Source organism: Centropristis striata, chromosome 22 (genome assembly GCF_030273125.1).
Source record: "Centropristis striata isolate RG_2023a ecotype Rhode Island chromosome 22, C.striata_1.0, whole genome shotgun sequence".
NCBI classification, from domain to species: domain Eukaryota; kingdom Metazoa; phylum Chordata; class Actinopteri; order Perciformes; family Serranidae; genus Centropristis; species Centropristis striata.
The window spans coordinates 4,545,592-4,570,003 of NC_081538.1; the positions used below are offsets into that span (position 1 = coordinate 4,545,592).

Here is a 24,412-nt window from a genome sequence, read left to right on the forward strand (position 1 = left end):
TATAAAACAATCTGAGTGGGCCCATTCTGCATGCCAAGTACTTTTACTTTTGATACTTTAAGTACATTTTGATCCTGATACTTTAGTACTTTTACTTCAGTAAGTTTTGAATGCAGGACTTTTACTTGTAGTGGAGTAATATCACAGTGTGGTATTAGTACTTTTACTTAAGTAAGGGATCTGAATACTTCTTCCACCACTGTATATATGTCTATGCAGTGGTGGAATGTAACTAAGTACATTTACTCAAGTACTGTACTTAAGTACAATTTTGAGGTATTTGTACTTTACTTGAGTATTTTTATTTTATGTAACTTTATACTTATACTCCACTACATTTTGAGGTAAATATTGTACTTTTTACTCCACTACATTTAGTTGACAGCTTTAGTTACTTTACAGGTCGAGATATAACATAAAATATAAGATCAATTTAAAGTGATTAGACATATTTTTAATTAAACCTCATAACAGTATTTTAAGTAGATACAATGAGTCCTGTCTTTAATAAATTAAAACACTGGTTATATAAAAGGCACATTACAAATAATGTAATAATATATTTAGAATATATAAAACAATCTGATTGGGTCCATTCTGCATAACGAGTACTTTTACTTTTGATACTTTAAGTACATTTTGATGCTGATACTTTTGTACTTTTACTTGAGTAACTTTTGAATGCAGGACTTGCTTTTGTACTTTTACTTGTAGTGGAGTAATATCACAGTGTGGTATTAGTACTTTTACTTAAGTAAGGGATCTGAATACTTCTTCCACCACTGTATATATGTCCATGTCTCTGACCCATGCTCTGACCGCACTCGGACTTAAAGAAAAAGCTGTTGTTGTTTTGGAGAGCGGCACACGCGCAGTCCCGCCCATCTCTGGTGACGTCACGTCCCTATAACGAGCCCGCTGATTGGCCAAATGTCTTACGGCCGGAGGGGTAAAAATTGTGAATGGCTTCATACTGACTGAGCTGTGAAATGATTTATCATGTTTTATCAGCACTTTAGCATATGTTGTTTTTATTCGATGTGACGTTCTTCGGGACTGGATTGTAAAGGGGAAACGATGTCGGACGCTGAAGGTGCTCGCAGTCCAGACCAGCTGAATAAATTCGAGAAACTGACACACAGGCCGCCGCACGGTGAGACGTTAGCAGGTCGGTCAACAACATTAGCTAACATGCTAACGACAGGTTTTAACTTAGCGTCGGCACATTTTGCCACTCAAACAAGCACCGTGTGACTGTGTTCAGTAGCTCCACACACAATGTCACCTTCTCTTGTAAAGATTTTAAACGTTGCCCTTACTGGTGACATTGCTAAAACAAAACGTGCAAGCTAGCAACATCAAGCTATTCTGCATGTTTGTTGTCTTTTAATAGCTTGTTAGCTACCATACCCGACATAGAATTACTTGGAATGGTTGTCGTAGTGTTTCACCTTTTGTAAAACAATGTATTTAGCTGCAGTGCCAACTTAGCAATTATATGGCATGACTTGAGATTGGAAAGATCTGCAAACATCTCTGTGCCAAATTTAAGGCTGCGTTTTTAGGAGATCCAGGGCTGTGTCCTGGATACTGGCTTAGATAGATAGATAGATAGATAGATAGATATACTTTATTTATCCCAAGCTGGGAAATTACAGTGTAGCAGCAGCATTACACACGGAGACAATAACAACACAATTAAGTAAAAAGAAAGAACCTAGGCATACTTCAAGCAATAAAATATAAAAATACAATAAAAAATACAATTAAATATAAAGTGTCTAAAGAAGGAGTAGAATAGAATTCCAGTGCAGAATAAATATGAATATACAGTATAAAAATGTTGGTGCTATGAAACAAATAAGGTGCAATGAACAGTGTGCATAAAAAACACATAAAGTGCATAGACAGTATGTAATGAACCAGGTTATTATTTGTTATTGTAATTTGTAACTTGCATTTCCAAGTGTTGATAATCATTGGCAATCATGGGTATGCATGATTGTGGTGATCCACCATGTGTGGAAAAAGCCAGGAAGGGTTTTCAATTTGGCTGTTAGAATTAGATGTATTGGGGTTGTTTGACTCCGTTGATTTGGTTCCTTAAAGCAAAATCAACTAATTTCCCAGCATAAGTTGCCTAAGTACCTGAGCTTGAACTATGTGGAATTTGCTTAATTCAAATCAGAAATACTTTATTGATCCCTGGGGGGGAATCTTGTTTGAGATGTGGAACTGAATCAACTGAAAATGAGTCTGACTAACTGAAATACACCTGGTTTATTTGGTAAATTTACTTATAGGATGGGCCTTGAATGGTTTTCTTTTTATGTGTGTCACAGACCCAGTCATACAGTTGGCATGGCCAGTCACACCCAGCAATTTATAGTACACAGTCAGATACTGTAGATAATGGTTTTATATTGTGCCTTAATTAACACCCTAATCAGCCCTAATTGGTCTCATATGTTATTGAATGCACTGACATTTCAAAAATAAATAAATAAATACATTCTAAAATAAACCCGAGGCCAGTTCCTCTAAAGTCCCAAACACTTGCTGTGAGATCTTATTGAAAGTTTTTACAGTGTTTTTTATTACAGCTCGGGTGAAATAACTACTTCCACCAGACTTCACTGAGATATGTAGCCTTAAAAAACCTTTTGATCATAGCATGCATTCCTTTTTCATGTTCCAGCCATGTTGGTAGAGGTTTGGGTGTGTCTCACATGACAGAAGTGAATGTGACGTGTAGCTTTCTGAACACACGTGTAGTTCTTCATTGGGAAGGATTTCACCTTTAAGTTTTGATAACATTTAACTCTTGTTCCTTATTTGTTAAAATGCACTTGTTAGTCTTATGAACAAAGCATCTGCCAGTCAATTGTTATTTAAGAAGAAAGGACCTGGACAGAAGTGGGCCACTAAATTGTTGCCTGCTGTTCATATTCTGAACTTTTCGATTGGGTTTAAGATTATATAAAATTTGCTAACTTGCATTGCATTACTGCCATTAGAGTTGCATCAGTGTGGCTTTTTGATCATGCAACCGCTCCACATTCCTCTGCAGCTCTATGTTCATGGCCCATTACAAATCCTGATGATTAAAAATGCATTGGTTGGCTGAAACATCAGTGATTTGTAGGTAGGCCTCAGATCTATTCTTAGTAATTAAAAAAAACAAAAAAAGGTACATCATTAGATTTGGTTTAATGTGCTCTGCATTCTGTCATCATGTGCCTTCTGACGGAAACCTGCTAATCCCTCGGGACAAACATCTTAGTATCTCAAACTGTTATGTTTTATTCTCTGCAATTTGCGCAGCTTTCCTTACATCCTCACAGATAATGCTGTCTGTATTCTAACTACTTGTCTTAACTCTGACTGTGTATGGTTTACCTGCTTTCTGTCTGGGCATGCCGGGCTATCCTTCTGCATTCTGTGACAAGGAAGAATGATTAATTAATATATGAATAAATTAGCTTTCACAAAGCAATTCATTATCATGATTACACAATGTGGTGACTCCATATTACTCACAGCAGAAGGATGTTCTGAAAAATCCGGGCATGGATGAATGTGCTTAATTTTACAACCAATACAACCAGTGTTGTTGTTTTGTGCATCTGTAGCTTTTTGTGGAGATGTTTATCTAGATAGATAGATAGATAGATAGATAGATAGATATACTTTATTTATCCCAAGCTGGGAAATTACAGTGTAGCAGCAGCATTACACACATAGACAATGACAACACAATTAAATAAAAAGAACAACCTAGGCATACTTCAAGCAATAAAATATAAAAATACAATAAAAAATAAAATGTCTAAAGAAGGAGTATGTATTAAGGAGTAGAATAGAATTCCAGTGCAGAATAAATATGAATATACAGTATAAAAATGTTGGTGCTATGAAACAAATAAGGTGCAATGAACAATGTGCATAAAAAACACAAAGTGCATAGACAGTATGTAATGAACCAGACTATTATTTGTTATCTATCTCTATCTGGTATCTTAACATGCTCCATTGCATCATCTTATCCCTCTCTAGGCCATCGTACTCCCCCTGCCCGCAGTGGGCATCGCTGCGTAGCTGACAACACTAACCTGTATGTGTTTGGAGGGTACAACCCTGACTACGATGAGTCAGGAGGCTCAGAGAATGAAGACTACCCACTGTTCAGGGAGCTTTGGAGGTACCACTTTGCCACTGGCTGCTGGCAGCAGATTCGAACAGAGGGCTATATGCCCACAGAGCTGGCATCTATGTCAGGTGAACATTTAACATGAGTACTTGATAGACAGAACAAATAGTTTTCTGCTAAAAAATGTGAATGAAAATTGAGTTTGGTTTACCTATGTCTCTTCAGCTGTTTTGCACGGCAACAACCTCCTGGTGTTTGGAGGCACTGGGATCCCCTTTGGTGAAAATAATGGCAATGACGTACATGTTTGTAACGTGAAGTACAAGCGGTGGTCACTGCTCAACTGTCGGGGGAAGAAGCCAAACAGAATCTATGGACAGGTAAACTCATTATTTTTTGTTTTCTGGGTCGCATATTGAGGCTTTTGATATACTGGAGAGACTGGTCGTAACTTTATGTATTTTAATATCCAGTGGTTACTTTGAAAGCCAACTTCAGCCAGTTAAAGAAAAGAAAATCTCAAAATAATGACTATATATTGCAAATTAATCATAAATAATAAGTAATTTTCCTGAGAAGTAATCATTTTGAGAATGTTCATTTTGAGATACTGCATCTTTTTTTCAAGGTAAGTTAGCTACTACTTTGACAAAGTTTTTTTTTTTTAATAGGTATTTTGAGGTACTAGGTAATTATTTCAAGAAAGTTTCTCCTTTTAATGACTTAAAGGATCCTTCTTTCCCACCACATTGGCAGAAGTGGGCTTCTATAGGATCCAGTAGGATTACAAACTTTTAAACTTCTATTTCTTAATTCATTTATAAGATTCTTTGTCTTTGTTGTTTTCTTTCTTTGCTTCTTCAGGCAATGGTTATTATAAACGGCTTCCTGTACGTATTTGGAGGGACAACGGGGTACATCTACAGCACAGACCTGCACAGGCTGGACCTGACCACCAGGGAGTGGATCCACCTCAAGCCCAACAACCCTCCTGACGACCTGCCTGAGGAACGGTATGCCTTTTATAATGCCCGAATGTATCACAGTATCAAGCCAAGCTAGGGATCTTTTCCAGTGTAAAACTAGCTGACATGGCGTGCTATTGTTTGTGTTCCAGGTACAGGCATGAAATAGCACATGACAGACAGAGGATCTACATTCTGGGAGGAGGAACTTCCTGGACATCTTACCCTCTGGACAAGGTACTTACAACACCTTTAACAGTATTCCAGACAGAATTTCAAATACAAGATGTTTATTACGGTTATGTTGGTTCTGTTTTGTACACAAACCAAATCCATCTTAATCACTGCACTGATCACTCACTAAGGCTACGTTTACACGATGACGGTCTGAACAGAAGACGCAAAAGTGGTGTCGCGTCTTCACTTTTTATTCCTCGTTTAGACGAGCGTTTTCGGGAGGAAATCTGCTGCATACGGTGACGCAAAAGTGTGTGAAATTCAATTGTATGCATGCCAGGCGGCATCACTTAAATCGATAAGAGCATCTTTGGGCATGCAGAAGTTTTCACGCCACACATTTTCATCAGCTACTCCTTCCACAAAGTTCTCCACCATCACTAGATCTCCCAGGTCTCGTTCACAGCTGTCTGGCTCGCCTCCGACGAATTGCTGCATCCAAAATGTGATGGAGGTAATTCCAGATCCTTCTCTGTTCACTAATACTATCTGTACATATCCTGTACATTTGGTGGAAAGACTCCTGTAAGTTTATTAGAGCTGCCAGAGCAGCTTGAAGGTCCGACGCATGGAAATAATCCCACATGTTTGTTTATTTCCCTGTACTGGAGCATGTATGTGACGTAAACACATACGTGACGTGAGCAGATCTGATCAGAGTTTTGTGTCTTGTCAGTGTAGACGGACACGCTACGGCGGAGAGGATTTAACTTTTCCACTTTGGAAGGTGGTTTCAGATTTTTGCGTTTTTAAGCCCCCAAAACGCCGTCACCGTCTAAACGAAAGGCACTTCCGATAAAATATTTTGTCGTTTTTACCCGCAAGCGTCCTCGTGTAAACGGGGCCTAAGACTCACAGAAAATATGTTGTCTTTTAATAGATACATGCTTACAATCTGGAGACCAATTCCTGGGAGGAGATTTCAACTAAACCTCATGATAAAATAGGTATGTATGCTACACATAATTATAAACTAAGCTTGTTTTGTTCTCTATTCTAAAATGTCTGCCTTTTTAACAGGGTATCCTGCTCCTAGGAGATGCCATAGCTGTGTACAAATACGAAATGGTGAGAAAAACTTTTCAATAATGCAGTGCAGCCAATATGACACATCTGATGTGCTTCAAAGATAAACAGGTGCTCCTGACACTTGATATCGCATCGCCATATGAAAGTAACTTCCCGTCCCGCTAGTGCATGTAGGACTGCATCAGTATCTGACTCTTCATTTCTGCTCTCTTCTAGATGTATTTATCTGTGGAGGCTACAACGGGGAATTGATATTAGCTGATCTGTGGAAGATAAACCTGCAGACTTTCCAGTGGAGTAAACTACCGGCAGTGATGCCTGAGCCAGCCTACTTCCACTGTGCTGCTGTCACCCCAGTGTGTACTTTTCTCTTTCTCGTCATTCTATGCATATATGTTTAATTAATGAGCAGTATCTGCATCAAATTCAGAATTCAGTGTTCTCTACAAAAACTAAATTTCATCAAAATATACTGTTTTTGTACAGTTTTCAATTAATTACGTCACAAGGGATTGGCTAATTATCACATTCATCTTTAGATTAATGTTTCAGATGACATCAGAACTTCTGAACTGGGTTTTAAGTAAAGTAATGCTTATGTAATGTAATCCATGAAATTCATATATATGCTGAGATTAAATCTCTTTTGTGTCCGTATAATTCCCTGCTACTATAGTACCAGTCAAAACACACACTTCATTCAATTGTTTTTCTTTATTTTTAATATTTTCAACATTGTAGATTAATTCTGAACACATCAAAATTATGAAAGAGCACATATTGAATGATGTTTTTAAAAAACTGTCTAAAACATATTCTGGTTTAACACTTTTTTGTTTTTGTTTACTACATAATTCCATATGTGTTCAATCATAGTTTTAATGCCTTTAATATTGATCAAAAATGTAGGAAATATAATAAAAATAATAAAGAAAAACCACTGAATGAGAAAGTGTGTCCAACGTTTGACTTTTACTATAAATCATGTCTTTCAAGTTCGGTAATCAAAGCAACAACAAAAAATGTACAAAAGCCTCAAGAAGCAAGTAAGGCAAAACATTTTGGTGATCCATTTTCAAAGTCTGTTCTAAATGGTTTTAACTCCTGTGCTCCTAGGTAATTTATTTTGTAAACTCTTCACGGTATACAATAAAAAACTTTCTTTCCTTCACTCTGTCCGCAGGCTGGCTGCATGTACATTCATGGTGGCGTAGTGAACATCCATGAGAACAAGAGAACTGGCTCTCTTTTTAAGATCTGGCTGGCAGTGCCCAGCCTGCTGGAGCTATGCTGGGAGAAGCTCCTCAAGGCCTTTCCCCACCTGACTTCACTCCCCACCATGCAGCTGCTCAACCTGGGCCTCACACAGGAACTCATTGAACGCTTGAAATAAGCCGCACAGTGAGGGACGGACAAATGAATGGATGGGACGGGCTGGGCTGGACCGGAAGGAGATGTGGTCTGACAGAGCACAGAATTTAATTAAAAGCAAAATTCTCGGGAAAATGCCCTCTCCTGCCCCCGCCCAATGTAGCCCCGCCTTAAAACCAAAAACAATGGGATGCCTCTTTTTCGTTCTTTTTTTGGCAGTTTCAGTGATGATAAAGAAAATAAATGTGGAATGTTTTATGGATTTTACTCGACTCTCCCCCCTCCGCCACCACGGCTCCTTACATGATGCCTTTGTGTCAAGCTAAACACAAATTCCTGCTTCTCATCCTCCAAACTGTGACAGCTGGAAATACTTTGTTTTACCATGTTTTCAAAGACTATCCCCTCCCATTAGTTTAAAAGAAGAAAATCTGCCTTCTCTAGTACTTTTAAGAATTCTGTGCAAAGGAAGAATGCATGTGTATTTATTTGAAGGACTAAATCAGTCTATCTGGGGGTATTCTCATCACCTGATATTGCTGTTTGCACACTTTGTCTTGCATTTTTGTGGACATTTACTCTTTTTTTTTTCTTTCTTTTTTTTTAACAGATCCTATAAGCAGTCTATCTTGACTCAAAAAAAAGCGACAGTGTTTTTGCACATTTTAGCCAATATAAGCAAAATCATGTATAATTTTCATTCTTTCCCGTATTTTAGATTTTAAAAATGTTTTGTGACCTTCCAGGCAGCCTTTTTATTTCAGGTACCCCCTGTGGTATAAAAATCAACCCCCAGAAGCTTGCTTTACATGTCACATGTTACATGTCAAACACACTGACGTGTTTTTTTAATTGTTTAGGTTGTGTTCCAGCATAAGTCAATGTGAGGGAATACATAAGTACAAATATCAAATCTTTGAGTTGTTTTTAAACCCTATATGATGAAAAACTAGTGTCTGCCTGGAAGTAAGAAAAACATTTTTTTAAGTTATGATATGCTTTGAAAATGATCATGAGTAATTGTTTGGTGACAAGTTAGCTAACATATGCAGAAACACTGTTTGCTCTTCATTAGTGTGAAGAAAAGGTTCAATGCTGGCTTTGCCCACATCTGAGCCCTTGTTTTTCTCTCATCATACATTATGTTTCAGCCTAGTCTGCAAAAAAAGTTCTTAAATGATTACATTTCCATTCTGTTTGCTTGCAGTTCTCATTTGTAAACCAAACCATGCAACACATCACTGTGAATTTGGTGCTCTTTAAAATAATTCTAAAATGCTTTTATTCGAATAAAGACTTAATTCTGTTCAGACTTTAACTCCCTCTCTGTTAATAACAAATGTTTTGCACAGGGAGTTGCTTTGGTAGCAGGCTTATACAAACATTTGTTAATACTGCAGTGCCTTTATCAAACTTTCAATGAGGCTGATATTTCACTAACATAGGCAGTATAAGATATTTGCATGTTTAGATAATGGGTTTATGTTAAATTGTTTTAAGTGAACATTTTAACCATTTTCAACAAGCAGTTACACAGACAGTAATCACTCATGTTGGTGGCAAAAATGGCAATTTTGGATCCTTTGTTTTGTGCTGTTAATTGCCAGGATGAAGCCTGTTGGGTATACACTCTAAAAGCACTTACTCAATGTGTCAAATTAATGCATTTGATACAGATCTAGGTTTATGAATTTACAGTAACAGATGCCAAATAATGTTGTGACTTGAACAAAGATTAAGGGATGAGAGGATGGGATGTTGCCCAATGGTTTGATCTGCCTGCACTTCTTCACCCAGCCCCATATTTCTCTTCTGCATAACTAATTACTTTGTGCATGATGTCATCACCTGCTTTTAACATCACACCTTTATTTTGGGACATAGTTTTAAAAAGGTGACCACTAAAATGTTGTACAGTAGGCTTGTGTGAATGTTGTGGAGTACCGTCAATAAAAGTGTTCTGTAAATAGCTCTGTTCCCCCGTTCCCTTTGCTTGACTAATCATTAGTGTTTCATAACAGAAATAATGTTTTATTTTCCATTTTTGCATGAACTGATGTTTTCACTTCTGTTCTAAGAATATACATTTGATTAAGGTAATAACATGCATGTAATTTGTCCTTGTTGGCATACTAAAATTTTAACTTTGCAGAGCCATAAAGCCAAAATGACAATATAAATTAAAGTGGTATACAGTTTTGCAGGTAGTGAAGCACAAAAAATGTCCCATTTCACAGACATGTTAACAAATTGATGCATTTATTATATCCTTTATAAATCACATATTACAATATATCAGGACAAAAAAAACATTCAAAAAACACCATTCAATAGCTACCAGATAGCTAATAATTTACAGCTCCACTGTAATATCAAAAATCAATCCAAATCTTTTTTCCATCTTGTGTGCCACTGAACCCACACCACATGAAGCTGGACTAGTGCTTTTTTACATTTTTTATAGTGGCGTAAGAGGTCTGGAGCTTTGGGATTCTTCTGGGCAAGCAGATCAACAAGAGCGTGGAGAAGGAGCAAAGAAGTAAAGGGCCAAAAGGATGAGGTAGACCACCACCAGAGCCGTACCTGCAAGCAAAAGAGAGTCGATTAGAATCTACATGGTAAATCAAAGCTTGATTAAAAAAAAAAAGGAGGCCATGTGTACATGCTGCCTTATGAATCTGCATGGTGGTTCCAAACAGTATTCCTTAAGAGACCCTTTTTCTATCATTGAGTAAACTCTTGAGTGACATTATGCATTCAGTTTTAATGCATAACAATAAAAGTTCAGAACAACTGATACAGTGGTTCAATAATTCCGTAAGCAAGATTTGAAATGGGCCTCGCCAACAGACTCGCCGCCGGAAGAATAAAACGCAATCGGTCCAACGTATTTAAATGTTTCCCCCATTAGTTAATGCTAGATTAAATCACAGCATTGAGCTATTCACCGTCATACTTAATTGTTATCATCACTTACCACTGTTTGCTTTCTTTTTCCCCACTTCTAGATGGATAACTCCTCTTCATTTTCCTTCATTTTACTTTAAGAATGATAACGTGAAGTGGATCATGCAAGACGTAGGGCACTGCGGTTGCCACATTTTGATACATTGCTGTTTGTCAGCCGTCGCGGGGCCCCAAGCAGTTCCCTGCTTTGCTTATTGACAAGTTGCACACCTGAACTGATAAACAGTACAATAAACCCAAATTTGCCTTGATTTAACCCAACTGTGAATGCAATAATAGCAGGAAGTGCGTGTTAAACGAGCGATTTGGATTAATTTTGGGCAGATTTATTGAGAATATTGCATCAGAGATTCATTTTCCTGTTATTTTTAATAACTTGCAGTGTTGTTTCTTGTTTTTTATTTTTTTTACTTTTCTATGCTGTAACCTTGTTCTGTGAGATTTGAAGCTTTCATTTCATCTTATTACTAAGATATAGGCCATGTTATGATATATTCTTAAAAAAAAAAAAAGAAAGAAAACAAAAAAGCTGCCTTCCACCCGCTTCCACTCAAGAACGTCTTGCAATTCCCAGTGAAGCTCTGGTGACCCCTGGTGGGGGTAGAGCCCCCCCCCCCCCCCCCCCCAGGGGTCACCAAAGCCCATTTCTGATGTCTGTATTCAGACTTACCCTGAAAGTAGTCACACTTTCCATCCATGAAGATGTAGTTGACCAGAATGACACTGAAGATGCTGGACCAGAGGTGAATATCACTGAACACAAGCACGAATCCAACATCCTGTGGGGAAAAATAAGAGTTTGCCATGTCATGATTGAAACAACTGCATTATGTTAAAAAAAATATTTTTTAAAAATGACAAAGCCTGGGCACTTACATAGAAGGCATTGAAGAGTATGAGCAGTGGAATCTGGATCATGCACACCTGCACAGCAATGCAACTGCCCACTTCAAGGCTGTAGACAAAAAAAAAAAATACAAATTAGAGATTGAACTATACTTTGAGTAATGTATTATATAAAATTAAAAGTACAGCCTTTATAAAAATTCAGGAGGTAACTAAAATTACACTCCAACACTACAGAGTACTCGTACCTCAGGCTGATGTTGTTCTGCAGAGCAAACTGGATCCCATTGACGATCTCTGGCAGCTCTGGCACCATGGCCAACACTGTGACACCGATGAAGTACTGCAAGAAGGTGGAGCAACATCAAGTATGAAGAAAGGCATTGAGATAGACATTTCATTGTCTTTATATCTAAACACATCAGGTAACACTGAGGCTCATGGTTGATTAGTATATAGAAGATGCTAAAAGCCTCAATTTGCAATCTGGAAAAACCTTTTATAGAAAAACCTATGGACCAATAAAACTATAAACTAACAAAACGATTTCCTCTTTTTATTTTATAATTTGCTTTCTCTGTATTAATGGACAATGTTACCATTTATTCATTTTGTGAATGAGAACTTTATATGGACATTAAGATTCTGACATACAAAGACTTCACCCTAAGACATTTACGCATGTATTGTGCAATTGATAGAATAAAAGTTAAAGAATAAGAACTTCAAATACCTGGGAGATGGTAGAATGTGTCAGCATTGGCCCGATGTTCTCTGTGCAGAGATCGGCGCAGCAGGCCATTAATAATGTGGCAACAATCAGCACTGCAAGAGCCCTCCACCTGGACCAGTGGACCACATGATGACCTGTAGGCGGCATACACACTGTAAGCTTACACAAGTTTAACATTCATTGACTTACCTCACTGTTGCAGAGGTTTTTCTCCATTTCTCATCTGTCTGACCTTTTCTCACAGATTTAGTTTCTTCGCCCTCACATGCTTTAAGGCTCTTGGCATGCACAACCTTACCTCACTGAAAGGGAACTGCTTTCCTTACATGCACAGATAAAGCAGGCAACAGGCAGTCATGCTCCTTGACCCAAAGGATCACAATACATGCACACCACACACACACACCTGATGGACCGTGGCTGGTGGAAATAACGCTGGCATTAATACACGTGTTGGTGCCAAAGAGATGGCCAGCGGTGACATCCCCAGTGGGGTGATAGTTGCTGCTACCCTCCTGTGCATACTGACCACCATGTGCGTGGCCTCCTTGACCATCGCTGATATGGATATCGTAGATGTGGGAGTGGGTTTTCAGTGTGAAGATGAGGCCGATCAGGTATGCACCAGGCAGCAGCACAGATATTGTGTACACCAGAGGCCTGGAAAACATTTTTTATTTATTTAATAAGTTGATAAAGCACAACTGAGTGGTTTCCTTTTTTTTTTTTGCGAATTAAGAAATATGCATGTAGCATTTGGACTCACTCAATATGGGACAGGATCGACTGTGTGTCAGCTGGATCCTTGAAAACCAAAAAAAGAAGGTGAGAATGGGAACCCTTTTTATTTGATCAAACTGTCGATAGTATTTTGGTAGCGATATCGTTAGTGAGCAAGCAAGCTGACCGTTTTTGATACCAAAGCCAAACAAAGGTCCCTCCATGAACATGAATTATCTCCTCATCATTTTAAAGTTCAAGAGAAACTTTCAAAAGTTGTATTAACCCTTTATAGGGCACTCACTCACTAAAAAACTTGGAAAATGAAAATTTTAACCCTAAAGGGTTATGGGATATAACAAGACTTTTGTGACTTTTCACAATGTTTCATTTTTATGTTGCAAATCAAAGTCAACTGAGTTGTTATTATTATACCAATTGATCAGATGCTATGGGGTCACTATCTGTGATGTAGTCTGATCTTTGCTGATTAGCTGTAAGAAATCCATGTGGTTCTACGACCTCAAGGAGAGGCACGGGGACCTCAATTTGGAAGTCCGCTGAAGTTACCAAATGTGTTTTTTTTGACTGATGAAGGGTTAAAAAGGGTTTTCCGTACGACTTGCATGAAGAAAAGAGAAATGAAGAGAAGAAGCCCACCGTGTCGTAGTGACAGTCCTTGCAGGTGAATGGCACACTGCCATTGCCTGGAAGGTTTGTGCAGCTTTCACACACCAGATTACCGAAGGTCTTTGAGAAGAGGGTGGGAGCAAACACACCTAGGGACAATAGAACATAATGAGGGTATAAGTTTTATGAATGCATTAGTGGAGAACATATTGTTTAAAAATGTGAAGTCTGTGAAACTGCCATTGTTACGTCCACCAGCTCTTAAAGGGGTAAAAGGAGATAACATAAACCAGATGTAGTGGTTTTAACAGAGGTGTTTTTAATAAGAAATAAAATAGCAGTAAGATATACAAACAAAAGGACCCTTCAGGCTTAAGGTTTAACAAAATGAAATAACAACAAAGAAACAGGGTCAGTTTAACGGTTACACAGTACAAAAGCACAACTACAACGAATTAAAGTGTTCAATACAACGTAATGCCGAGCACAGACAAGGGTTTGGGTGACGGTACCATACCTCCTACTGATATGAAGAGTAAAGCCGAGCTCACTCCCGCTGAACGACTGTTAAAGCGCTGCTCCCGGTGTTTAATGCCCCCGATGATCATACAGATACCCTGTGGAGTTGATAAACACACAGAAATATCAGCAGGAGGGTTTTCATCACGCTGCATGTTAACCAATATGCACAGAAGTTCATGTGTCCCTCTCAGGCACTCACAGGTACAAACAGAATACAGCCGAGCAAGGTCCCAGTAAGAGCCGCTTTAACAATCTCTTCATAACATTTAGTGCCAGCGTTGTGTCCCTGCAGCAGCGCTGTGATGTAGAACGTCATCTCTGTGATGGATCCAAATGTCGCGTTCACCACCGCTCCCACGGCAAAGTTACTTTGTGCAGAAATGCTGTGGGAATATGCACACCATTAAATATATTGTGAATCAGACTTGAATAGTAAATTAAACGCCAGTCTGGATTGTATCCTTTCATTCACAGTCATTTACTGGTCACAACCAAAAACACCTAACCTGGCTATTCCCATGCCAATATAGTAGGATAGAGGAATGATGGAAGCGATGGCTGTGGCAAACTTGGTCTCTGCGCTGAAGTAATGCTGTTCATGGTCAGTGTAGCCAATAATGAGAGTGATCACTACCAGGGGGAGCAGGTCTGCAGGGGCAAAGACTTAAGGAGAACAGTGGACAAACCAGTATTGTATTAATCATAAGCCTCTATAGTACATAATGTCACCTTGTTAAAAAAGAAAAACAGGATTGGTTGGGGATGCTATGCATTTCTTGAGAAGGATGAATAGACATTTTTAAACACAGTTTATACTGATTCTTTTAGACCTGAAATGACAATGACTTTTTTTCCAGTCTCCTGCTCATAACTGCACACACAACCCCCCAATAACACCTTTGAGTATGCAAGAGACCAGAATATTGAAAATCTGATAGCGCCATCGCTGACCTGTCACAAGCACCTTACTTTCATTGAGTTAGATCCAACGAAACAAAAAGGATACTGAGAGCGAAAATGTTGATTCCTTGGACAGTGTATTTGTAGTAATACACGTTGAAAGCCTGATAGCAGCACAAGACGACCCTGGTCTCACACCCAAATGTCTGCAAAAAAAATGACATAAAACACTCAGCTCATGTTATAAATGAGTTTGCTAAATGTTAACAGTGAACAGATAAGAGTTAAAGTTTTCACAAAGTAAAAGATGTGTGCTTCCCTCTAGTTGTTTCTAGATCAGAAAAACTTTTCTCGGTTCCTTTTAAAGAAGGTCATACAAGACACACCAATTTACTGCAATGCACAGAAGTCCTAAGAGGCAAGTAAGAAAAAAAGTCTGGTGATCCATTTTCTTAGTTTGACCTCAACTATTGAGTTCTTAAGCCTTAAGTAATTTCCATCTCTTATAAGGCAAAAGAAAAAGCCTTTTTTTTTATTCAAGTGTTTGTTGTTGTAATTCTCATTTCAGCCACAAGAGGCTGAGGTGCACCACCAGCCCATTTTCTTAACAGGATGAAAATTCATGTTTTCTTCTTGGTGACTTAATTTCTCAAAGATTGTCATAGATTAAAAAAAAAAAAAAAAAAAAGAAGTCCTGGCTAAAAAAAAAGGATCCTGGCTAAAATAAAATTTCACCAATATCTGTTGGGTTTTGCTTTTTTCTACTTAATTATTCTGGCCAAACTTTTTTTCCCCATCTGTCCTTAAGCTATTATACACAAAAGAGAAAACCATTTAGTTTACTTTTCAGACTCAAAAAATTAAACTTTTTTCCTCTTCACTTGCCTCTCAGGCTTCTCTACCAACAGCTGGTGCCAACCCTGACATTAACATGTGTGCTAATTCAGTCACATGTGACCATAGCAAATGAGGAGACTATAAAAAGTTTCTAGGATAAAAGTCTTTTACAAGCATGACCAATGCAGCAAAGGAAGGACAATATTGCACACATTCCCTGCCTTGACAGCCTTCTCTTGACTAACCACTGAGAAAATAAATGAGTGACCTTTTCTGGTCTGTGAATCTGCAGGTCCTCTGGTGGCATGAGGAGGACGATGGTCATTATGCGAGCGTTCATCTTGGCCACCGGTATAGTGAAGACCAGCAGCCAGCCGAGCAGACAGGCCAGGCAGTGGCCCACAGCAAGGACAGGGAAACCCAGTAACAGAAAAATATAGGTGCTGATGCGACACTGCAGAGAGGGACAAAGTATAACCATTAATATATAGAATTATTGCTAAACCATAACCCATTGAAGCCTGGAAAGCGGATACGTTGTTTTGTAGTATTTGTATAAGCTCTCAAATACTTTTTGAATTTCATTTATATCTGCTACAGAGGCTGAAAAATCTATTATTTAGTAGAAGCGTTGACACTTCTGTTGAATTTCCAGAAAAACGTCAAGTTTTAGGGGCTTATTTTAAAATCGCAGGCGTAAATTTACAGGCGTTTCAGGCCTCAATGGGTTAATTGTGAAGGTCATTCTGTCTTTCTTACCCAGTGCTTTGAAATTTTTCGAGGTGGTGCGTGTGGGACAGGAATCTCAACAGGGAGCGGGGAAGACACCAGAAGAGGTGCAGCGTCTTTGTCTCTGTTGTCTTCACTGTCCCGCTCTTCAGGAATGACCTCACACTTCGGAGGCCTCGCTATAGATCTCTTCACTAAATCACCGGCCTAAAAAAAAAAAAAATGGTGAGAATTGTTTATATCATCTAAAGAATGGCTACTTTTCCAAAGGCACTTTATTATTTGGGATTCCAAAAAAAAAAAAGTTAACTGAGAAGTAAGGATACCATGTGTGAAATACCTTTTCTATCGACTTCCCGAATGGCCAAATAAAGTAGCACGCCATTCTAAAACAAAGTTTCCCTTAAAAAGAAAAAGAAAAACAAAACAGCATGATGTTCCACATTTCAGGTGACGGTACAATACTGTAAATTATGCAACTGTTTATAGGATACATACCATAAGGGGCACCGAGGATGGTTAGAAACATTAGTGGGCAAATGAGGAAGTAGATTAAAGATATCCACCATCCAAATAAAAATACATAAACTATGTTCCCAACGGTGATCACCGAGCCTGAAGGAAAAAATAATAATCACATTTTAGGTTATTGCTTCGCCGTTAACAACTCCATATTTGTCTGTATGAGTGTCATGTTAGAGCTGGGGTAGGAAGTTCTTTTTGTATCATTTTGCAAAAAAATCCATAATAATCTTTCACGATATTGTAATTGAATTGGTCTGAGAGAAAAATAGATTTCTGCGCCTCGATTTTCAGGATTTAGAAAATCTAGCCTTTGACCAATCTCAGATGAAAGAGAAGGCATTCTTATTGGCTGTTCTTCAAATGCAGATGCTCATCCATCTTCAGATGGTGAAAATCTGATTCAGTGGCAGAAAAAGTTGTTATTCCAGATCTGGCAACAACTGTCTATGTGACAAAGAAACCCAGAAAAGGATGACAGACTTATCTGACGATTCTAACTTCTGGCTTTTTTTTTTGCTTTTCAAAAAAACCTTCCTACACCAGTTTTAAACAGAGTTTAAGTGCAAAGGCAAAAAGATACCTTCTCGAGGCTTAACAATGCTGAGATCAGAGTGGAGCTCCTTGATGATTTCTGATCGGTCTTCAATGGGCTTCTCCGTTACATTGCCCTTCCACTTTCTGAAGCCAAACTGGAAAACAAAGTGTGAATTTGGATTAAAAGTCTGTCACAAAAAAACAAAACAAGACTTTCATTGTTCCCACGTTTCAGATTCACACTTAGATCATCTCCACCTTTCCCCTCCAGTCATACAAGTACCCCTATAACACAGCCCACCTTGTAATTGTTGGCTTCCCTGTGTGCCTCCACCTCATTGTCAGCTCTGATTGTAGTCTTTGTGGTGGCTTCATGCCAACCTTCTTCTCCACACCGGGACGGAGTAGATCGAGCTGAGGTGCCTTGTGCTCCTGTTCAGATCAAAACTGTGAGAAAACTTGTCCACATGGCAAGAAAATCGCATGATGAATCCCAAAAAAACAGCAGTGATTCATGCTCTATGTCAGGGGTGGGCAACCTTTACTAACTAAAGAGCAACTGTTGGCCAAAAAAAAAAAAAGAAAATTGCAGAATGGAGCCACAAACCTTATATTGAGCCTAAAATGAAAATTAAACAGCCTAATAAGTCTAAATTAGCCTACCAACATTATAAATGGTCATATTGAGCATTTATTAATATGATTTTAAAAACTAGTCTATCTCGGGGAACTCAAAACTAAACTCAAAGTTGGCAAAAATTAAAAGTTAAGACTTTCGTTAGCTATGAAGCACATTTTAGTTGACTTAAATTTAAAAACTTTTTAAATATGCTGTAAAAAGGCTTTACAATTTTACAATTGAGTAATACAAATGGCTTTTGGTCTACACCATTGATAAATGAACATTTTAATGTAAAAATATGTATATCATTTTTTTGTCTCAGCCACGGGGAGCCCCTGCAGGTGGCCTAAAGAGCCACCTGAGGCTCTGGAGCCACAGGTTGGCCACCCCTGCTCTATGTACAAACATTTCTCACGTCCAAAAAAAAAAAAAAAACTGAACTACTTTTTATTATCACCTCTGTGGATGGTGAGGAAACATTTCGGTGTGTTGTGGCAGAAGTGGTGGGAAGAAGCTTCTGGGGAGGGCGTCTGCGATGTGCCCAGCTCTGGATGCTGGGGGCCAACAGAGAGCCAGTCAGTTTGGGACTGCCGCCGTGGGATCCGGTGATGCTGCTCAGGATCTACAGAGTTCTCTAAATACAGAAACAAAATTGATAAGAGAGTTGTGGATTCAAAAACTACTAGTACATCAAGAAACATGTCACCCCTTATTTTCTCATTAGTCTATTTTAGTATATCTTAGTTGTTTTTTTTTTGTCGTTATTTTGTTGTTTATTCCTTTTCTTGGAGATCCTCATTTGGGGAATACCAGTTTGCCTTGTATATATGTTTGTCTGTTTAGCCTATGTTTTGTTATTTACTTTGTGAATATATACCTTGAAAAAAAGGGGGGGTCAAAAAGTCACTTCACAGACGTGGGTCAGAGGTTGATTGGCATCTAAGACCAATGCCTTCCAGCCATGAAAATGTGTGTGACTAACAAAAACCTCCTGAGAGTCATGCAGTGTCCCCTCTATTCGTACTCTGTCAACTTCTGTCTGCCAAGACTGATCATATTATCAATGCATTGCAACACATAGAAACAAGAACACTCAGTAGACTGTGCTATGCTTTGTAATTAAAAATAGAAGCATGCTGGTTTTACTGAATAGAATGCATCTGCTTATAATGTGTAGTCCCTTCTTTACCCCATGTCTGATAAAAGATGCAAAGGTCTGAATGGTAGGCTACAAAAAAAACAAAATACAGAAAAGGGCTCATACTTCTAATTTGGGACAATTCTCACTTTCTACATGCCCAAACAAAGATATACCAAAAGTGACTTCTGAAAAATGACTTTCTTTTGGGAATAAAGGAACTTCTATTGGGCATTGACAGTCAAACAGTCCTTCAGGAATTGTTTTTTTCTCTCAAAGTTTCGCTCAGACTAGAGGGAAGTTTGGCAGCACAGGTGACTTTAATGAACGCGGTTCAATTAATCAATTTTATATAGTACAATTAATACCGCCAGTTCTTTTAATTTCTGCTAAACATGTTAAAATGTATCAGTAGCGAAGAAATTAACACAACGTCAAATGGCTATATTTAAAAAAATTACAGTGTTTGTTGAATGTTTCACATGGTGAAAGTTTGGTCTTACCTGAGGTTTCAGCTTGGGATCTTCTCCGCAGGTTCTCCACATCATTTGGCATCTTTTTGTGTGACATTTTGTCTGTTTATTCCTCATCTGTCGCTCCTCTATCAGCTGTGTGTCTTTATGAAGTGTGCATGCGGTCACTGATTGTTCAGCCTCTCTGCCTGACGCCCAGCAGACAGAGGAGAGGGGCGGGACTGCAGGACTTTAAATCTTACTATTTTAATCCTTAAATTGACTCTTTAAGTCCTTTTGTTCTTTATGGCCATGTTTTTAAATCTCATTTTAAGTTTATAGATGCATTTAAATATTAATTATTATTTTTAAAACTTTAAAAACTTCTTTAAAGCCACTTTAATTTTACATTTACATTTGAAAATGTGGCGCTTTGGCGCCCCTAGTGGTAGAATCAATAAAGACAGTGTGACTCTGCAGGCAGCATCAGATGCATCTCTTTAGTGTTTTTGTCGGTGGTGGAATATAACTAAATACATTTACTCACGTACTGTACTTAGGCCTACAATATTTTACTTGAGTATTTCCAATTCATGTAACTTTTTACTACACTACATCTTAGAGGCAAATATTATAAAATTAATGTATCCACTACATTTAACCGACAACTATAGTTACTTTTTAGGTCAAGATTAAACATGAAAAACATGATCAATTTAACCCTAAAACAGGCAGGAGTAGAAAATAAGTTGCAAAAAATAATTTAGTGTTATCACTTATGTCTTTAGGCCCTAAGAAAAATATTTCCACATTCAATATATATATATATGCAATATTTTGGATTTTATGAGTTGTATCTCCCAGGATACGTTGCCCAATAAAGGTATACACAGAGCCCAAATGATAAACATATTAATGTTTAATTTGATGAAGATCTTTTATACATTGTTTTATTCTTTGGTCATTTACATTACACACAGCACTTTTAAAGTTGATTTTATTCATTTTTACCAATCCAATTTAGTAATCTCATAAAAAAGTGACACAAAAACGGAACATTTCATAATGAACATATTGAACATTTTGTGCACTGAAGATTACATAAAAACAAAACAAAACAGCAATTTCATTTTCTCAAATGATGCATACACAACTGAACACTGGAGAAAGCTTCGTGGGTCCAGGTTTTCCATAGCGGTGGGAACTCTATGAACAATACTCCTTATTTCCTGTCTATATTTCATTTTTTATGGAACACTTGGAAGCAGTTGCGTGGGTTTTTCCCGGTGACAATGCATAGACGAACACCACATTTTGTGCAGTAGATTGTTGTCTGTCCTTCTGGGCAAAGCCTGCACCTTCCCTTGTCTGTGAAGGCTGGGAAGTGATCCACTTGATCAAGGCGGACATCAGCCATGGGTCTTTGGGTTGTTGGCCTTTGTATGCATCTGGTGGGGCTGTGCACATTCTCCTCCCCTCCCTTGGAAGGCCTTCCCTTCTTCTTTCCACTGTGGATAAGGGCATCTGCAACCTCCAGCCTGAATTCCTTGAGCTTTTTGTGCTTTTGCACACCGATGCTTTTGGCATCTCGACGATACAGCAGCCATCCATTGTTGATGGCTATATCAGCCATTTGCCAAAAGAGGCCCAGGTACCACCGGTGGGACCTTGCAGGGGTGCGGTACAAGGCCACCATCATGTCAGCAAGGTCAACTCCTCCCATGTGGACATTGTACTGTGACACAATGTTTGGACAGGGAACAGCAACTCTTCTTCTCTCCTCTCTGGAGAAACGCCGGACTTCCTTGAGCGGGCTGATTGCAGCACAGGAACTAGCTAAGGTGACAGCTTTGTTGTCAGACCATTTTACAACAGCCACTTCTGCCTCATTATCCACCCTGTAGTCAAAGCTTCCCCTTCCTTGCCTCAGCAGAGCACGGTCATCCTCAAGTGTGCACCCTTTAAGCCTGTTCTTGCGTATGGTTCCCAGACTTCGCAAACCAAGGGACTCCTTCAGATGCACAATGAGTGGTAGGGAGGTAAAAAAATTGTCAAAGTAGACAACACACTCTGATGGGTTCTTAATTGTCTTGCAAAGTTGAATCACAACATTGGCTCCAACTCCAAGTTCTTTGGCTGGACCCTGGTCTGTGCCAAATGTGCTCTTTCCTGTGTATGTCAGGAAGTCATACACTATGCCAGAAACGCCTGCTCGAACAAAGATCTTGAAGCCCCAATGGTGAGGTTTGCTCGGGAGATACTGTCGGAGAGACCCAGCCTTTGTTCCTTTGTAAGGGACCATCATCTCATCTATTGAGAACTTGTTCTCACTCTCAATTTCCAGACACTTCTTTCTTACGTGCTCCAGCACTGGTGTCACTTTGCAGAGCCGATCTTGGCTTGGTTCTGATGTCTGATTGTCTTGGAAGTGGATGAATCGTGAGAGGCATTTAAACCTTTTTACTGACATCACATTGGCTATTTTGGCATAACGTGTGTCTTCTGCCCAATAATCATCCATGGATGGCATTCTCACCACTCCCATGATTAGCTTAATGCCAACAAATGACTTAATCTCATCCACAGTAGTGTTAATGCTGGCTCCAATTAATTGACAGCTATAGAGATTTGTTTGTTCAGCAATAAGTTGGAACAGATCATCATCAAAAAATTGGGCAAAGTAGCTACGTGGAGAAGACAGCTCATCAGGTGCGCTGAATACACTGGCAGCTGCTGTTGACTGGTGCTCAAACCGTTTCTTACGCCAGCTGTAAAAAACAAACAAAAATATATACAAAAATACATAACTGTGCTTTGTTATTTGTACAAAATGGTATTATTAGCAAGTATGGACTGAATTTAGCTGGTTAGTGGCATGGTACTTTCAGTAAATATCACAAGCATACCACACAGAAAGTTTGTGTTTTTTCACCTTACATCAACTACAACATACATACATACATACATACATTTGTATGGATTGCACATATAAGTGTCCCTAAATAAGACTACTGTCACCTGAATCCCTTGGCTCGTTTGGACTTTGCACTGTGATCCATCTCTTCATCCTCCTGATCAGAACTTTCATCCTCATCAGAACTGCCTTCACTCACTGCGTCTAACTCATGCTGGCTGAAAATGACTTCCTGATCTTCATCACTGTCTGACTCAGAGTCAGAAGAACTTGCAGGGATCTCCTCTATCACTCTCATTCCTGTGCTTTCCTTTCTTTTCCCATAAAAGGACCTAGCCGAGATGCCCTGCTTGAAAATAAATAGATTTTTTAAAGTAAAATACACTTATACTGTTGTAATGGGCACAGTTGTGCATACTAATATCTGGTATTGCAGTAATTATTAACATGCCTTCCAGTTTGAAACAAAATTTTGAATAATGCACATTGACCAAATTTCTACCCCTAATCTGGCAACGTATCTCAGGGGATACATACATTTCAAAAGCTGCTAAGTAACACCACAAACACAGTTGAAGTATTTTTTTCTTCATCAGAATTTTAAGACAAATGTCCTAATTAATTTTAGGAATTTATATTGTTGTTTTATTGAAAATAAGTATGACTAATATATGATTACTTACCCCAAAGGAAGCAGGTTCTCCACCACTGGCGGCCATGATGTTTTCTGATCAGGTTGACGAAACGATGCAAGATAGCCTGAACCAAATCATGTGATCTAGATACTAATACCAGACAAGACTTTTGATAAATGCTAACTAGATTAATGAAAACCTCCCAGCACACACCCTACAGGATGTTAAAGAGTGTGTATCTCCTGGTGCACGATGCCTGTTTAAGGGTTAAAAATAAATTAAACCACATAACATGATATAAAGCAGTTAAAATGTCCTACCTCGACAACGGTATAACACTGCTTACATAAATGCATCAATAATAATAATCGAATTAATATATTTGGAATCTGTATAACAATCTGAGTGGGGCCTTTCTGCATACTTTTGTCACTTTAAGTTTTTTGTAGCAGCAAGGGACCTGAATATTTCTTCCAGTTTTTTTGTAAAACATAAGCAAAATATGAATACATTATTTCGTATGAATATGTAAGGGTTTAGAAAGCAGCATCAATTCAAACTTTTTGGTTATTATTATACAAATTGAATGAAAAAAATATGCCATGCCATCTTTTTTAGCATTAAAGGGACAGTTCAACCCAAAATCTCTCTCTCTATATATATATTCTATTATCTGTAGGGCAATTTATCAATCTAGATTTTTTTTTCAGAGTGTTGGAGATATCAGACCTAGAGATATCTGGCTGCCTTCTCTCGAATATATTGTAACGAGAAGGCAGCTCCTGCTCAGCTTGTGGTGCTCAAAAAACTTGAAAAACTCAATGACAATATCTCTTTCCAGAAATCATGTTTCAACTATATTTTCTTGGTGCACCACAAGCCGAGTGCAGCCAACATCTCCAACACTCAACCCATACCAAAGCAACCTAGATTGATTAAGGAAATTACACATTAAG

General features: G+C 38.5%; 3 protein-coding genes across 4 annotated transcripts; 1 reads left to right on the forward strand and 2 right to left on the reverse strand.

The window, feature by feature from the left end:
* Positions 1-955: 955 nt before the first annotated feature.
* On the forward strand, positions 956-8,379 carry klhdc10 (kelch domain containing 10). 2 transcript variants are annotated; one of them, XM_059325920.1, is made up of 9 exons: positions 956-1,168; positions 4,057-4,278; positions 4,376-4,530; positions 5,015-5,163; positions 5,268-5,352; positions 6,233-6,299; positions 6,373-6,420; positions 6,598-6,737; positions 7,565-8,379. In XM_059325920.1, exons 1-9 carry the CDS (start codon positions 1,078-1,080, stop codon positions 7,772-7,774), a joined length of 1,167 nt encoding a protein of 388 aa, XP_059181903.1. In that variant the 5' UTR covers positions 956-1,077; the 3' UTR covers positions 7,775-8,379. The 2 variants fall into 2 exon arrangements, with proteins under 2 accessions (XP_059181903.1, XP_059181904.1); XM_059325921.1 differs by having other exon boundaries at positions 956-1,153.
* A 1,615-nt stretch (positions 8,380-9,994) lies between these two features.
* Positions 9,995-20,119, reverse strand: cax1 (cation/H+ exchanger protein 1). The gene is made up of 20 exons (XM_059325922.1): positions 19,959-20,119; positions 18,775-18,951; positions 17,997-18,127; positions 17,742-17,850; positions 17,135-17,251; positions 16,977-17,038; positions 16,667-16,843; positions 16,176-16,361; positions 15,177-15,276; positions 14,677-14,818; positions 14,370-14,553; positions 14,166-14,265; positions 13,679-13,797; positions 13,065-13,102; positions 12,828-12,958; positions 12,299-12,432; positions 11,814-11,908; positions 11,596-11,674; positions 11,390-11,498; positions 9,995-10,335 (listed from the first exon to the last, which is right to left on the reverse strand). The coding sequence occupies exons 1-20, from the start codon at positions 20,023-20,025 to the stop codon at positions 10,262-10,264; spliced, it is 2,331 nt and encodes a 776-aa protein (XP_059181905.1). The 5' UTR covers positions 20,026-20,119; the 3' UTR covers positions 9,995-10,261.
* Positions 20,120-21,147: 1,028 nt separating this feature from the next.
* Positions 21,148-23,119, reverse strand: LOC131961084 (piggyBac transposable element-derived protein 3-like). Its single transcript, XM_059326357.1, has 2 exons — positions 22,926-23,119; positions 21,148-22,675 (listed from the first exon to the last, which is right to left on the reverse strand). Exons 1-2 carry the CDS (start codon positions 23,117-23,119, stop codon positions 21,148-21,150), a joined length of 1,722 nt encoding a protein of 573 aa, XP_059182340.1.
* Between the last annotated feature and the right edge of the window lie 1,293 nt (positions 23,120-24,412).